The sequence below is a fragment of the Eubalaena glacialis genome, chromosome 7 (assembly GCF_028564815.1).
Source record: "Eubalaena glacialis isolate mEubGla1 chromosome 7, mEubGla1.1.hap2.+ XY, whole genome shotgun sequence".
NCBI classification, from domain to species: domain Eukaryota; kingdom Metazoa; phylum Chordata; class Mammalia; order Artiodactyla; family Balaenidae; genus Eubalaena; species Eubalaena glacialis.
Genome location: NC_083722.1, coordinates 36,888,396 through 36,902,709, shown reverse-complemented (window position 1 = coordinate 36,902,709; position 14,314 = coordinate 36,888,396). Strand labels below are relative to the sequence as shown.

Here is a 14,314-nt window from a genome sequence, read left to right as displayed (position 1 = left end):
AGACTACCTCATCTGCACATTCAATCTGTTAAGGAACACTTATTCCGAGTTGCCACAGGCTTCATATATCGGGTGAGGCTGGGAGGAGGCAGCAAGTAAACAATTATAATACAAACATGACAAATGCTCTGGGAGGAATTACATACAGAATGTATGGAATCATTGAATAGGGATGTCTAAATCAGCCCAGGAGATGATAGAAGTTTAGGGAAGCATTCCCAAAGGAGTGAAGTCTTGAAGGGGTTATAGGAGCCAGGTAAAAAGGGGTGATGAGAAGGTAGTGAGACACACATGTAATGAGAACAGCATGTTCTAAGAGTTGAAGGCATGGGGTAAGAGAGGAGTGACACGTGCAAAACTGCAAGTAGCTGGATAGGCTGAGACAGTACGTGTAGGGGTGGGTGGAGAGGCAGGAGACAAGGTTGTACAGACAGAAGCAAGTCACATGTTCTTAATGCCGTTGTCTGAACTTTCTCCTTAAGGCAAATAGTAGCCATGAATCCTCTTAAGAAGGGGCATGACCACATCAGATTTGTGGTAACAGTGTGGGAGACGGTTGCAGGTGGGGAAAGAAGAGCTAGGTAGAGAAGAGAAACTACAAAGGTACAACTATGGTGATGGCAGTGGGGATGGGGAAGAGAGGAAGGATTTGTGAGATATGTAGGAGCTGGTATTGACAGCTGACTGGTTCAGTGGGGGAGGTGAGGGAAAGGAAGGAATTTAGGAAGATTTCCATGTTTTTGGCTCAGTGGATGGGTGGATGAGCAGAACCACTAAATTAGATGAGGAAATCGCAGTGTGAGGCAACTTGAGCAGGGAAAGGGGAGAATGGTGGAATTCCGTATCTGACATATTGCTTTGAGATGCACAGAGACCATTGTTGGATGGCGGGTGGAGAATGTGGGGTGCCAGGTAAGCAGACAGAATACAGGGAACATTAAAAGAGAGTGGGCAGACCTGCTAAGCTGCCAGTTTGCTTCTATCTTCACTGGCAAGAAGACCGGTTTTCAAATTAGAAATGGTAGAACAAACATAATAAAAAGAAAACTGAAGCCCCAAATAGGTGAAGTGAAAGAAAGTATCTAGTCATTTAAAATGATTTCAAGTCTCCTGCTCAGATGAGTTACACACCAAGCCTTCTGAAAGAAATTGCAGATGTAATCTCAGAGACACGATTGGTAATCGTCAAGAAATTGTGCAGACTGTAAGACAAGAGAAGGACAACTGTTTTCCAGATTTTTAAAGTAAAGAGGAAAAGATTGTAATGGGAAATATTCAGATAAGTTTCACACCATTTATGACAAAGATCCTAGAATGACTTATTAAATAAATGGCTTATGATTACTTTAGTTAATGCATGCAGCTGAGAAGAAGGAAGGAGGGCACATTGATGGCTCTCTGACGGAAGTTTATTTATACTGCTAGCTTGTCCAGACTGATTGTGGCTTGTGTCCTCCCCCTTCCTAAGCACAAAGTGAGTTGTCTGGCCTGCAGTATGAATTCAAGGCTTCTCTATCTGTGATTTGTTGCCTGTGGTACTCAGCCTGTATGTGGCCCTTTATGAAAAGAGGTTGACAATTTAAATGAAGAAACCAACAGTCTGAATTCTCCAAGAAATCCAGCATCACTTGTCAGGGTACCCCAGGGAACCGACAAGCAGCATTAACCTCTGCAGTTATTAGCTTAAACATCAATAAACCTTTGTCTATTAGAATCCCACTACCTTATTTTTTGTGCTATTTCTTTCTTTACACATACTAACTGTAAAATGAGAACAGGAAACAGTAAGGCAAATGTGGTACAGCATGATGGCAGGAAGGCAGTCATGTCTCACCAACATCTCTACCTCTGGCAGGCTAAGATATAATGTAAAATATCTTGTGTTAAAAAATATATATATATACATACACACACACAACATTAGTCTTTCAGAGACCTTCTTAGAGCCTTAAAAAAAAAAGGGCAGCCTATTTGAGACCCAGATGACTCTCTTGAACTAAAGTATATCCTCTGGGAGATGTCACCAGTGTCACATTTTAAAATTATATGATCCTACAAATCAAGCAATAGTGGGTTAAAGTTACCTTCTTAAAGCAAAGCGAAACAAAACAAAACAAAATGAAAACAACCAAAAACCCAGACATGAAGATTAGTAAAAAGATCTTTTAGAACCAGGCTTCATATTCAGATCTGTTTGGTTCATATATAAAGTCATTTATTCGAGTTGAAAATGATTTTGACATCCTGTAAGTTCCTAACCAATACAAACTGAGACTTGTGCCGTATCCAGGGAGAGGCCCTAGTCCTCTCCCTCCACAAATCTAAACTAGTCCCTCCACAAGTCTAACTTTGGTGCATCTCCCTACCAGAAAATCCAAACAAGCACCTTGTATATCTTTGTCCCTCCTTTTCCATCCCCTCCTCTCAATATCTAGAGCAAAGAACAGAAGAGTATCTTCACTGAAGTTACTGGGATCATCGATGTACCAAAACACAATTTGCACATGTGTCTTCCATTTTAAAAGTAATAAATGAAAGGGAATCTTCTTACCGTATTGACCCGATCATGTATGGCTGTGCCAGCTGAACCACAATTGCACCACTTCCTAGCTGATGACATGTATAGCCAGAATCCCAATCATAGTTCTTAGTGTCCCCATTCAGCAAGGCATTTCGGCTCCGACTGACTCCTTCAATCACACTGGCACAATCAGCAATTGTTGCAACGTTCTCCATGGGAACTGTGAATCCAACACGAGATTCAGCATCAAGATAAAGAAGCCAAATATATCCCAATAGTGTGCTATGAACAAAATTAATTAATTACTATCAATAATAAAACAGAAATTAGAGCATCTTGATTATCTCAAGATATGAACACATTTCCATGCCAAATAGCTTTTAAAAAAGTTGAACCTGAGGCTGGAACAAACCAAACCACATGTAGCAATTAACCCTAAAGAATTTTATTACAGAGAAACATGATACCCCATAAGATATAGAACGGATAAATACATTGTGAAATATTACTACAGTGGGACACCACACAGTAGTTGAGATTAATTAACTACAGCTATATCCAAATTGATTAATCAAAAAACAATGTTGAGTGAGAAAAGCAAGGCACAGAAAAATACAGTGTATGAGTTCATTCATACAAAGCTTTTTAAAAAGGCAAAACTAAAAATATAATTTGTTTAGGGATACATATATAAATGTAAAACTAAAAAGGAAATCCAGGGAATTATTACACAAAATTCATGGTCATTTGTATGAGAAAGAGGGAGATGAAATCTTGGAGGGACACCCACCAATGTGTTTAAACATTAATTGATTTCATTTCCAAGATGAAATCCTGGAGGGGCTTCAAAACTACTGGTTTTCTTCTATTCTCGTGAGGCGATAGGTACATAGGCACTTGTTTTATTAGTATTCTCTAAACTGTACATATTTATTACACTTAATAAATGTAGTAAGTTTGTTTAAAGAAGCATGACATATATAGATTCAGTATTTTAGAATTCATAAAGCAGGAAAACAATCCAGGACATGGTACCAATCCCTTTGCAGAATATACAGTTGCCCTCGGCCATGATTCATTTCCCTTTTTTGTTTGTTTACTATTCTGAGCAATTCAACACATACGCTCATCTCTTTGTTCATGAACTGCTGCATTCTGAAACACCAGCTCTGTTTTGATTCTGTGCCTCTCTATGTACTTCAAGTCCACATCCACCTGTTCATTTACAAAAGTCTAGGGTATCCACAAAATGATATAGCTGTCCAAAAATGATGTAGATTCTCTAAACACTGAGAAGAGAATGATAAAAGGTGAGAGCCTTTTAAGTCCACTGGGACCTTTTTTGTGCATTTACTAGCGCTGCGATTTTCTTCAGAAATTTAAGTTATTTAACCTAAATCTACAATTAACCTTAGCTACTTACATTCAAGATGTGTAGCTTACTTTACATAATTTTAAAATGGATTGAAAAAAAGACAATTTCTTATTAGATATATACTATACTTTTCAGTATAATATTATACTCCATGCAAAGAGAGAGGGTGAGCAGTACTACTATCATGCCAAAACATTTCGAACTTTATAGTGATGCGGAGTAAATAATCTTTCATGTATCTTCTAAGCAATGCATTTACTTTCCAAAGGTGGGCATGCCTGTACTCGAGCCCTCATCTACCTTCACTACTTGCTTTGCTCCCTCATCTCATATACCTTCACTGCTTGCTTTATCTGTAGATAAGGACAGCCATCCACAGATAAAGAAGAGAGGGAGGGAAGGAGGAAGGGAGAGAGATTGGATTTTCTGGCCATGAATCCCTTGACTATGAAGCTTAACTCTAAAGCAATAAGCAGAATCTCTGGTAAAGTAACCTGTGAGGACAGTTTCCTGGCAGAGAAGGGGCTTAGAGAAAAGCCCCCCTCTGACTTTGAAAGGAGAAGAGATAAAGGACTATATTTAGAGGCTAAGTCATGGTACCTCCATCTCATGGAAAAGGGGAAGTATTCTGTGATTTGGAAGAGAGAACTAAAGGAAGTGGCACAAGATACACAATAAACTGAGCTGAGACATAAAATCACACTGTAGGTAGCTTAAGCTGCAGTAAGAGACAGCCTCCATTCTCCCAGGTGCTTAAATAGCACACATTTATTTTTCACCCACACTATGCTGCATTCAATGATGATCAGCAAGGTGACTCTGAGCATTGCATCATGCAGGGAACCTAGTGACGGAAGCTTTGTATTGATTGATATGTGCTTCTTCAATCACAGCAGCAGTGAGAAGGGAGTGAACTGGGCACTGGCTCTTAAAACTCCTCCCCCAAAGCAACACACATCACTTTGCTCACATTTTGTTGACTAAGGCAAGTCACAGGGCCTTACCTAACTTCAAAGGGGATAGGAGAGGGCTAACTTGTTGTGTGCCCAGGAGAAGAAAGGGAATATTTGGTCAACAATATTAATGTCTACAATAAACATTAAACCAGGATGAAGGAACGTTCAATAGCCAAATAAATCTAGTTCATTTGTGTAAAGAATATAAAATATTTCAATGTATAAATATACCAAAGGGACATTTAGATTGTTACCATTGTTTTCTTTGTGATTACAAATGTGTCTTCTTGTGTACATAGGTAAGAGGTTCTTCAAGGAATATGTAAGACATATATATGTATATATTTACACACACACACACACACACACACACATACGGAAGTGGAATTATACTTGTGGCTATGAGTTACCTCATTGGCAGGATGTCAGTCCTTTCTTGGTTAATGTTGAGTTGAAATATTTAATCTTTTCCTATATGATTTGTGTTTTCCTTTTCTTGTTTATAAATTCTTTCCAACCCCAAATTTATAAAGATATCTCCCTATATTTTCTTCTATAAGTTCTCAAATTTTGCTTTTCACGTTTGGTTTTTAATCTATTTACGATTTATTTTTGGTATGCTATTAAATACAGATCTACTTTCACCTTTTATTCATAAGGTTAGCTAATTTCCCCAGCACCATTCAATGAACAGTTCATTGCTTTCCTCCACTAATTTACGTTACTTTAGTCACATATAAAGTTTTCATACGTATCCAAATCTCTTTTTAAGATCTGTACTCTGTTTCCTTAATTTTCCTAGTCTTGTGCCTTAACCATGTTGTTTTAATTACTATAATTTTACAGTATGTTAAAATCTGACAAACTGAACACCTGTCTTCCCTCTCCTTCCCCTTCTTCTCCGTTTTTCTTCAAAATTACCTTAGATATTCCTGGCCCTTTCAGGAGAAATTTTTGTTTTGTTTAAGTTTTCAAATATACTAGCATAAAGGATTCTTCAATATACGCAAATCAATCAATGTGATACACCATATTAACAAATTGAAGGAGAAAAACCATATGATCATCTCAATAGATGCAGAAAAAGCTTTTGACAAAATTCAACACCCATTTATGATAAAAACCCTCCAGAAAGTAGGCATAGAGAGAACTTACCTCAACATAATAAAGGTCATATATGACAAACCCACAGCCAACACTGTTCTCAATGGTGAAAAACTGAAACCATTTCCACTAAGATCAGGAACAAGACAAGGTTGCCCACTCTCCCACTACTATTTAACATAGTTTTGGAACTGTTAGCCACAGCAATCAGAGAAGAAAAAGAAATAAAAGGAATCCAAATCGGAAAAGAAGAAGTAAAGCTGTCACTGTTTGCAGATGACATGATACTATACATAGAGAATCCTAAAGACTCTATCAGAAAACTACTAGAGCTAATCAATAAATTTGGTAAAGTAGCAGGATACAAAATTAATGCACAGAAATCTCTTGCATTCCTATACACTAATGATGAAAAATCTGAAAGGGAAATTAAGGAAACACTCCCATTTACCATTGCAACAAAAAAGAATAAAATACCTAGGAATAAACCTACCTAAGGAGACAAAAGACCCGTAGGCAGAAAATTACAAGACACTGATGAAAGAAATTACAGATGATACAAACAGATGGAGAGATATACCATGTTCCTGGATTGGAAGAATCAACATTGTGAAAATGACTATACTACCCAAAGCAATCTATGGATTCAAGGTGATCCCTATCAAACTACCAATGGTATTTTTCACAGAACTAGAACAAAAATTGCACAATTTGTATGGAAACACAAAAGACCCCGAATAGCCAAAGCAATCTTGAGAAAGAAAAATGGAGCTGGAGGAATCAGGCTCCTGGACTTCAGACTATACTACAAAGCTACAGTAATCAAGACAATATGGTACTGGCACAAAAACAGAAATATAGATCAATGGAACAGGATAGAAAGCCCAGAGATAAACCCACGCACATATGGTCACCTTATTTTTGATAAAGGAGGCAAGCATATACAGTGGAGAAAAGACAGCCTCTTCAATAAGTGGTACTGGGAAAACTGGACACTTACATGTAAAAGAAAGAAATTACAATACTCCCTAACATCATACACAAAAATAAACTCAAAATGGATTAAAGACCTAAATGTAAGGCCAGACACTATCAAACTCTTAGAGGAAAACATAGGTAGAACACTCTAGGACATAAATCACAGCAAGATCCTTTTTGACCCACCTCCCAGAGAAATGGAAATAAAAACAAAAATAAACAAATGGGACCTAATGAAACTTACAAGCTTTTGCACAGCAAAGGAAAACATAAACAAGATGAAAAAACAGCCCTCACAATGGGAGAAAATATTTGCAAATGAAGCAACTGACAAAGGATTAATCTCCAAAATTTACAAGCAGCTCATGCAGCTCAATATCAAAAAAACAAACAACTCAATCCAAAAATGGGCAGAAGACCTAAATAGACATTTCTCCCAAGAAGATATACAGATTGCCAACAAACACATGAAAGGATGCTCAACATCACTAATCATTAGAGAAATGCAAATCAAAACTACAATGAGGTATCACCTCACACCAGTCAGAATGGCCATCATCAAAAAATCTACAAACAATAAATGCTGGAGAGGGTGTGGAGAAAAGGGAACCCTCTTGCACTGTTGGTGGGAATGTAAATTGATACAGCCACTACGGAGAACAGTATGGAGGTTCCTTAAAAAACTAAAAATAGAACTACCATATGACCCAGCAATCCCACTACTGGGCATATACCCTGAGAAAACCATAATTCAAAAAGAGTCATGTACCACAATGTTCATTGCAGCTCTTTTTACAATAACCAGGACATGGAAGCAACCTAAGTGTCCATCGACAGATGAATGGATAAAGAAGATGTGGCACATATATACAATGGGATATTACTCAGCCATAAAAGGAAACGAAATTGAGTTATTTGTAGTGAGGTGGATGGACCTAGAGTCTGTCATACAGAGTGAAGTAAGTCAGAAAGAGAAAAACAAATACCGTATGCTAACACATATATATGGAATCTAAAAAATTAAAAAAAAAGGTTCTGAAGAACCTAGGGGCAGGACAGGAATAAAGACACAGACGTAGAGAATGTACTTGAGGACACGGGGAGAGGGAAGGGGAAGCTGGGACGAAGTGAGAGAGTGGCATGGACTTATATACACTACCAAAAGTAAAATAGATAGCTAACGGGAAGCAGCCGCATAGCACAGGGAGATCAGCTCAGTGCTTTGTGACCACCTAGAGGGGTGGGACAGGGAGGGTGGGAGGGAGACTCAAGTGGGAGGAGATATGGGGATATATGTATATGTATAGCTGATTCACTTTGTTATAAAGCAGAAACTAACATACCATTGTAAAGCAATTATACTCCAATAAAGATGTTAAAAAATAAAAATAAAAATAAAAAATAGCAGTAAGCCTTGATGTGGAAAAAAAAAAACAAACCCCAAATATACTAGCATAAAAATTTTCACAGTATGTTCTCATTATCATTCCAAATAGTTTTATTTGTACCTTTCCTTTCTTTTTTGGTCAGTCCTATACATGTTTGTCTACTACATTAGTGTTTTCGAAAAAACAATTTTCAGTTTTGCTGATTATCTTCTTTATTTCCTGCTTCACTAAATCTGCTCTTTTTATTATTTCTTCTTTCTATTCCTTTGGATTTATTCTATTTTTTTCTAAATATCTGAAGCAAATAATGAGCAAAACATTAACTTTTATTTTTTTCTAATAAATGCATTTAAAGCTAATATTTTACCTCTAAGTCCTGCTTTATCTTTACCCTTAAGTTTTGATATATAGTGTTTTGAAGAGTATTAGAGTCAACCATGGTATAGAATGTTCCTCCATCTGGGTTTGTCTGACATAAAGTGTTTTAAAAGTTGATTGCATCTAAGTATTTTCTAATTTCCATTAAGATTTTTCTTTGCTTCATAAATTATTCATAAGAATGTTTTTTAACTTTTCAAGTTTTTGTTACTGATTTTTAATTACACTGTAATGTGGATAAAAAGGTGTGGTCTGTATGATACTGACTTTGTAGAATTTGATGAGATTTGCTTTTCTGTGGTCTAGTTCATGGTTCTTATAAATATTTTACATGTGCCTGAAGAGAATGTGTATTCTCTAATTTGGGAGATATATGGTTCTATATATACCTACTATATCAAACTTACTGAGCTGTTCAAATCACTTACATGCTTACTAATTAATGAGAGAGGTTTATTTAAATTTCCCACTATGACTGTAGATCTGTCAATTTCTCCTTGTAATTCTGTCAATTTTTGCTTTATGTATTTTGAGAACACATCATTTCGTGTACCTTATTTTAGAATTATATCTAACTGGTAGATTGAACCTTTCATCATTATGTAGTGTCATTTTTTATCTCTAATAATGCCTTTGCCCTAAAATCTACATGTTCTGATGTCAAATAAATATAGTGCCTTTATTTTGGCTACTGTTTCCTTAGCATCACTCTTCTATTTTTCTGGTCTCTTGTGATAACATATAACTAGATTTTTGAAAAATTCAGTGTCCTTTGTCTTTTAACTGGCAGATATACATGACTTATATTAATTGTTATTACTGATGTATACTAATTCACTTTTTTAAAAAAAAATTTATTTATTTTAGGCTGTGTTGAGTCTTCGTTGCTGCGCACAGGTCCCCTCCAGAGGCTGTGACAGGGGGCCACTCCTCACGGCGGTGCGCGGGCCTCCCACTGCGGTGGCCTCTCCTTCTGCAGAGCATGGGCTTCAGGTGCATGGACCTCAGCAGTTGTGGTGCCCGGGCTCAGTAGTTGTGGCTTGCGGGCCCCAGAGAGCAGGCCAGGCAGCTGTGGCGCGTGGGCCCAGTTGCTCCGCAGCACGCAGGATCCTCCCAGACCAGGGCTCGAACCTGGGTCCCCTGCATTGGCAGGCTGACTCCCAACCACTGTGCCACCAGGGAAGTCCCACTAATTCACTTTTATTTCTACTTACAAGTTTTTTTTTCTTTGCTGCTTCCCCCACCTCTCTGTCTACTCTGTTCCTGTTTTCTAACAGATTGAATTTCTTTTATTTTATTTTGGATTTATCCCTATTGATTTGATTGGGAAGTTATATATTCTATTTCTATTCTTTTACTAAATTCTATATATGCATACCAGACTTAACAATGCCTAAAATTAAAAATCACATATTCCCTTCTCCTGAACAATATAAAAGATCTTAACACTTTTTCATACAAATCATCTGCCTCTTGGCTTGTTATTCTTACCTAACATTTTACTTCTACCTTGTTTTAGACTCTCAAAATCAGTCACCATTATTATTATCTCATACAGCCAAAACTTATTTATTCACATTCACCAATTTATTCACCTTTACTTTTTTTATATCCTCCTTTCTTCTTGGTTCAACTTCCTTCTAAGACACATCCATTCAGCAAAGTCTTTACTTGAAAGTATACTTTGCCACCACTCTTGAAAAATAGTTTAATTGGCTATAGAACTCTAAGTGAAAAGCTGTTTTTCCTCAGCACTTTTAAGATATTATTCCATAGTCTTCTAGCTTCTACTGTTATGTCTGCTATCCCTCTAACTGCTGTAATTTGTTTTTTTCTCCACAGTTAATTTTAAGGATTTCCTTTTGGTTTTAGTGTTTTGCAATTTTACTATGTTGTACCTAGATGCAGACTAAATTTATCCTGCTCAGGACTGAATATAAGCATTTATGGCTTTTATCAAGTCTGGAACATTTTAACCATTATTTCTGTGAGTATTGATTCTCCCTCATTTTCTGTTTTTTCTTCTTCTAGAATTCCCATTAGACCTCTGTTGGAACTTCTCATTCTATCCTATTTCTTAACCTTCCTTTCATTTTTTTCCTCTTTACCTCTTTTTGAAGCATTCTGGGTAATTTCTTAAAATTACTGTTTGTGTTCACTGCTTCTCTCCAGGTGTGTCTCATCTACTGTTTAACCTGTCCACTGAGTTTTAAAATTTCACTGTCAAACAAAAACTACCCAGTATTGAAAATAAATGAACTGAAGCTATGTGTATTAGCAAGGGTCAATCTTACAAAGAAAGTTGGTTAAGAAGAACAAGTCAGAAAAATACAAAGGGTACAATTCCACTTCTATTGTTCAGTGATAGACACCTAGTGAATCTCACCTATGTGGTGAGATTAGAAAGGAGAGCTAGGGAGTAGTAAACACAAATTCAGATGAATGGTGACCTCGGATAGGAAGATAGCAGGGATGTGCTGTGGGGGGAACACACAAAGGGCTTTAAAGATTTGGTAGTGTTCTATTTCTCAAGATGGGTGGTGAGCATGTGAGTGTTCCTGCTCTCCAGACTTTACATATATGTTCTTTATGTTCTTTTCCACAAATGGAATATTGGTTATTTTTAAAATTCCACAAATTTTAACACTGTTTTTATGAAAACCAGAAATATGGCAAGTAATTTCAGAGGGTTTGAAAGGATAAACCTTTTAGGATTCTTTACAATGCTGATGTGCTCTGTAGTATCCACTAGGTCTTGATGGTTGTCCTTGCTGACTCTCCCTGAGTTTATCAATTTCCTCCTAAGCTACCTTACTGCTTCACAATTTTATCCCTAGATGATCTGATTTTAACTAGTCAATTAGTGCAGCAGCATCAGAGATGATCATAAAATCATTAGCGATATGGTTTAAAGCTCTTTGGGAAAAAAGGCTGGGATAAGCACTCAGAATTCCTTTTCTAAAGACATATTTAGAAATATTTATTAAAGAAGATTCTTTCAGTCTCCAACATTTTCTCTAAGCAAAACTGCCCTAGTAATATCACCCTCTGACCCTCTGGAATCTTAAGGTAGTCTAACATATGCTACTTTAAAGAACTTTGCCTTCTTGGGACTTCCCTGGCGGTCCAGTGCTTAGGACTCCACACTTTCACTACTGTGGGTCTGGGTTCAATCCCTGGTTGGGATTTTTAAAAAAAGAACATTTCAAAGACAAAAACAGTGCCTTCTTAACAAAAAATCCTATATCTATGTGCTGGAGAATAGTATTCCATGGTTTCCACTTTGATCTTGACATCATCGTTCATTAACGTTTTTCAGTCAAAGTCTGGATCTACAAAGGGTGCCCAACACAGATAAACATAGACACATATAATACACAGAGATAGACTGTATTAGTGAAATCTACCCCAACTCCCAAATTTCCTTTCAAGAAACTGCTTTTGCTAGAACTCTACTAGCAACTTGATAAGCAACTGTACTTATTCCATAAGGTAGAAAATCAGATCAGCACTTTTCTTAATTCTCATTCTTATGTTTTAAACAATGAGTCAAATTAACAATATAATGACCAAATGATGCCAACGGGTGGGAAGAAGAGAAGGATAGGGACCTGGGCACAAACCCTGTGGATAAAGACTTTCTGTAAATAACCAAGGTGAGACCATAATTCCAGCGCTGGGCCAATTCTTAATATCCAAATCAGTATTTCCATCTGATCTAACTTGACAATTGGAGATTTAGCATGTGAGTTTCATAAGGGCAGGAACTTTTGTTTCTTTTTTTCACTGCTGTATTCCCAACTGATAAGAAAGAGTGCCTAGCATATAGTAGTTATTAAATATTTGCTGAAAGAATGAATCAGAGCCGGAAAAGCATGCATATATAGGTGTGGCACTTAACATAGCTCCTTACCAAAAGCTAGAAAATCTAATAAAAGTTACTGAATAAAGCAGAAAAAACTGCTTTCTAAGGGAAAGTTTTCTTAGAAAAGTGATGTATGATCAATCTCTGGGTCTTGACCTAAACATTAAAAAGAAAACAAATATGCCCACTGCAGAAGAGCTGCTTTATAAGCACTACATATATACCCTTAGCTCTCTCTTCTCTTCCCCTAAAAGTTTGTCCCACATACAGAAAGATTGGTCACTCATGGTAGACTAAAATATTTTCTGATAGGGAAACCATTTGGGGGAGAACAGGAGGAAGAGGAGGAATGTATATAATAACATGACTTTTAAAGACTATAGAAGCTTTTTTATGCCTCACAGTATTGCTATCTGGTTATAGTCATACTATAAGAGTTCTCAGAGAAGAGGTCTGTCCTAAATGTCACCACTGGGTTTACTAATATAGGCCACTTCCTTCATTTCAGCAGGAAAAAATTCTGTTATTAATTCTTCTTCCTAGAAACACAAACCTCAGCCTGCCTAGTTGGACTGCCTAATAATTACTCAATGGTTTGAATAAATTCTGTGGTCTTTTTTCCTGGGAAAAATTAGAGAGTGATTCTAACTGACTGCAACGCACAGAAGGTGCCATACTGTTTTTCTTCCCGTAGGGGCCGGGCCACTCCCCATTTGAATGTTCATTACCGTCTTTCATATGTGTCTGATAAATTTATTAAAAACACCATCTGGATGGAACTCAGCTTTGTGCTGAATTTCCAGTCTTCCAGTTTCCTCCCTTGTCCCACTGGAATTTCTGCCCCAATTTGTGTCACTTTGTTTACAAAACCATATTGCCAAAGCCCAGCATCTCGCATCTGTCTCTTTCTGGTTTTCCTTTGCCATCCTTCAGCTACATACCTATTAACAATAGCCTATGCTAGGAGCAAAGGGGAAGTGCCTGGGCAGAAATTACTTTTCCCCCTCTGTGCACATAGCAATTCTGCTCAAATTTAATTTGCTGCTTCTGAATGCAAAAATTGTGTGTTAACAAAGTGTATACATTCTGCAAGTGTATGAATATTGGGATGACTCACACTGTGGGGAACTGCAGAAAAAGTGATCTGAAAACAACTGTACTGTCCTCTGTTCTTGCACAGCACCAGGGGTGGCCAACAGCCTGCCTGTAAATTTAATTCAGGAGTAATAAATTTTTTAAAAGGCAGTATTACTTCACTAGGACATGACCTGAGGGCCACCTGTACCAGCTATATTTAAAGATAAGACTGACATGTTATTTAACTGTCTCCAGAGATCACCTTTGAGAGATAGGGGGAAAAACCCATTTGAAGCAGATTTTAAAAGTGAAATAGCACTTAGCACTTAACAGAGGATTGTCATCTTCAAAAACAGTGCTTGATACAGCAGAAACTAACACAACAACGTAAAGTAATTATACTCCCATAAAGATGTTTAAAAAAAAAAAAGAGGGCTTCCCTGGTGGCGCAGTGGTTGAGAATCTGCCTGCCAATGCAGGGGACACAGGTTCGAGCCCTGGTCTGGGAAGATCCCACATGCCACGGAGCAACTAAGCCCATGTGCCACAACTACTGAGCCTGCGCGTCTGGAGCCTGTGCTCCGCAACAAGAGAGGCCGCGATAGTGAGAGGCCCGCGCACCGCGATGAAGAGTGGCCCCCGCTCGCCACAACTAGAGAAAACCCTTGCACA

The 14,314-nt window shown here is 37.5% G+C and overlaps 1 protein-coding gene across 3 annotated transcripts in view; it reads right to left on the bottom strand.

The window, feature by feature from the left end:
• The window catches only part of BTBD9 (BTB domain containing 9), a 409,382-nt gene that overhangs the window by 109,993 nt on the left and 285,075 nt on the right, over positions 1 to 14,314 (bottom strand). For all 3 annotated transcript variants that reach the window (XR_009701567.1, XR_009701568.1, XM_061196280.1), the window contains one exon: positions 2,552 to 2,741. Coding sequence is in view for 1 of the 3 variants with exons in the window: in XM_061196280.1 (XP_061052263.1) it covers positions 2,552 to 2,741 (190 nt within the window). In the remaining 2 variants the exon portion in view is untranslated. The remainder of the gene's footprint in view (positions 1 to 2,551; positions 2,742 to 14,314) is intronic.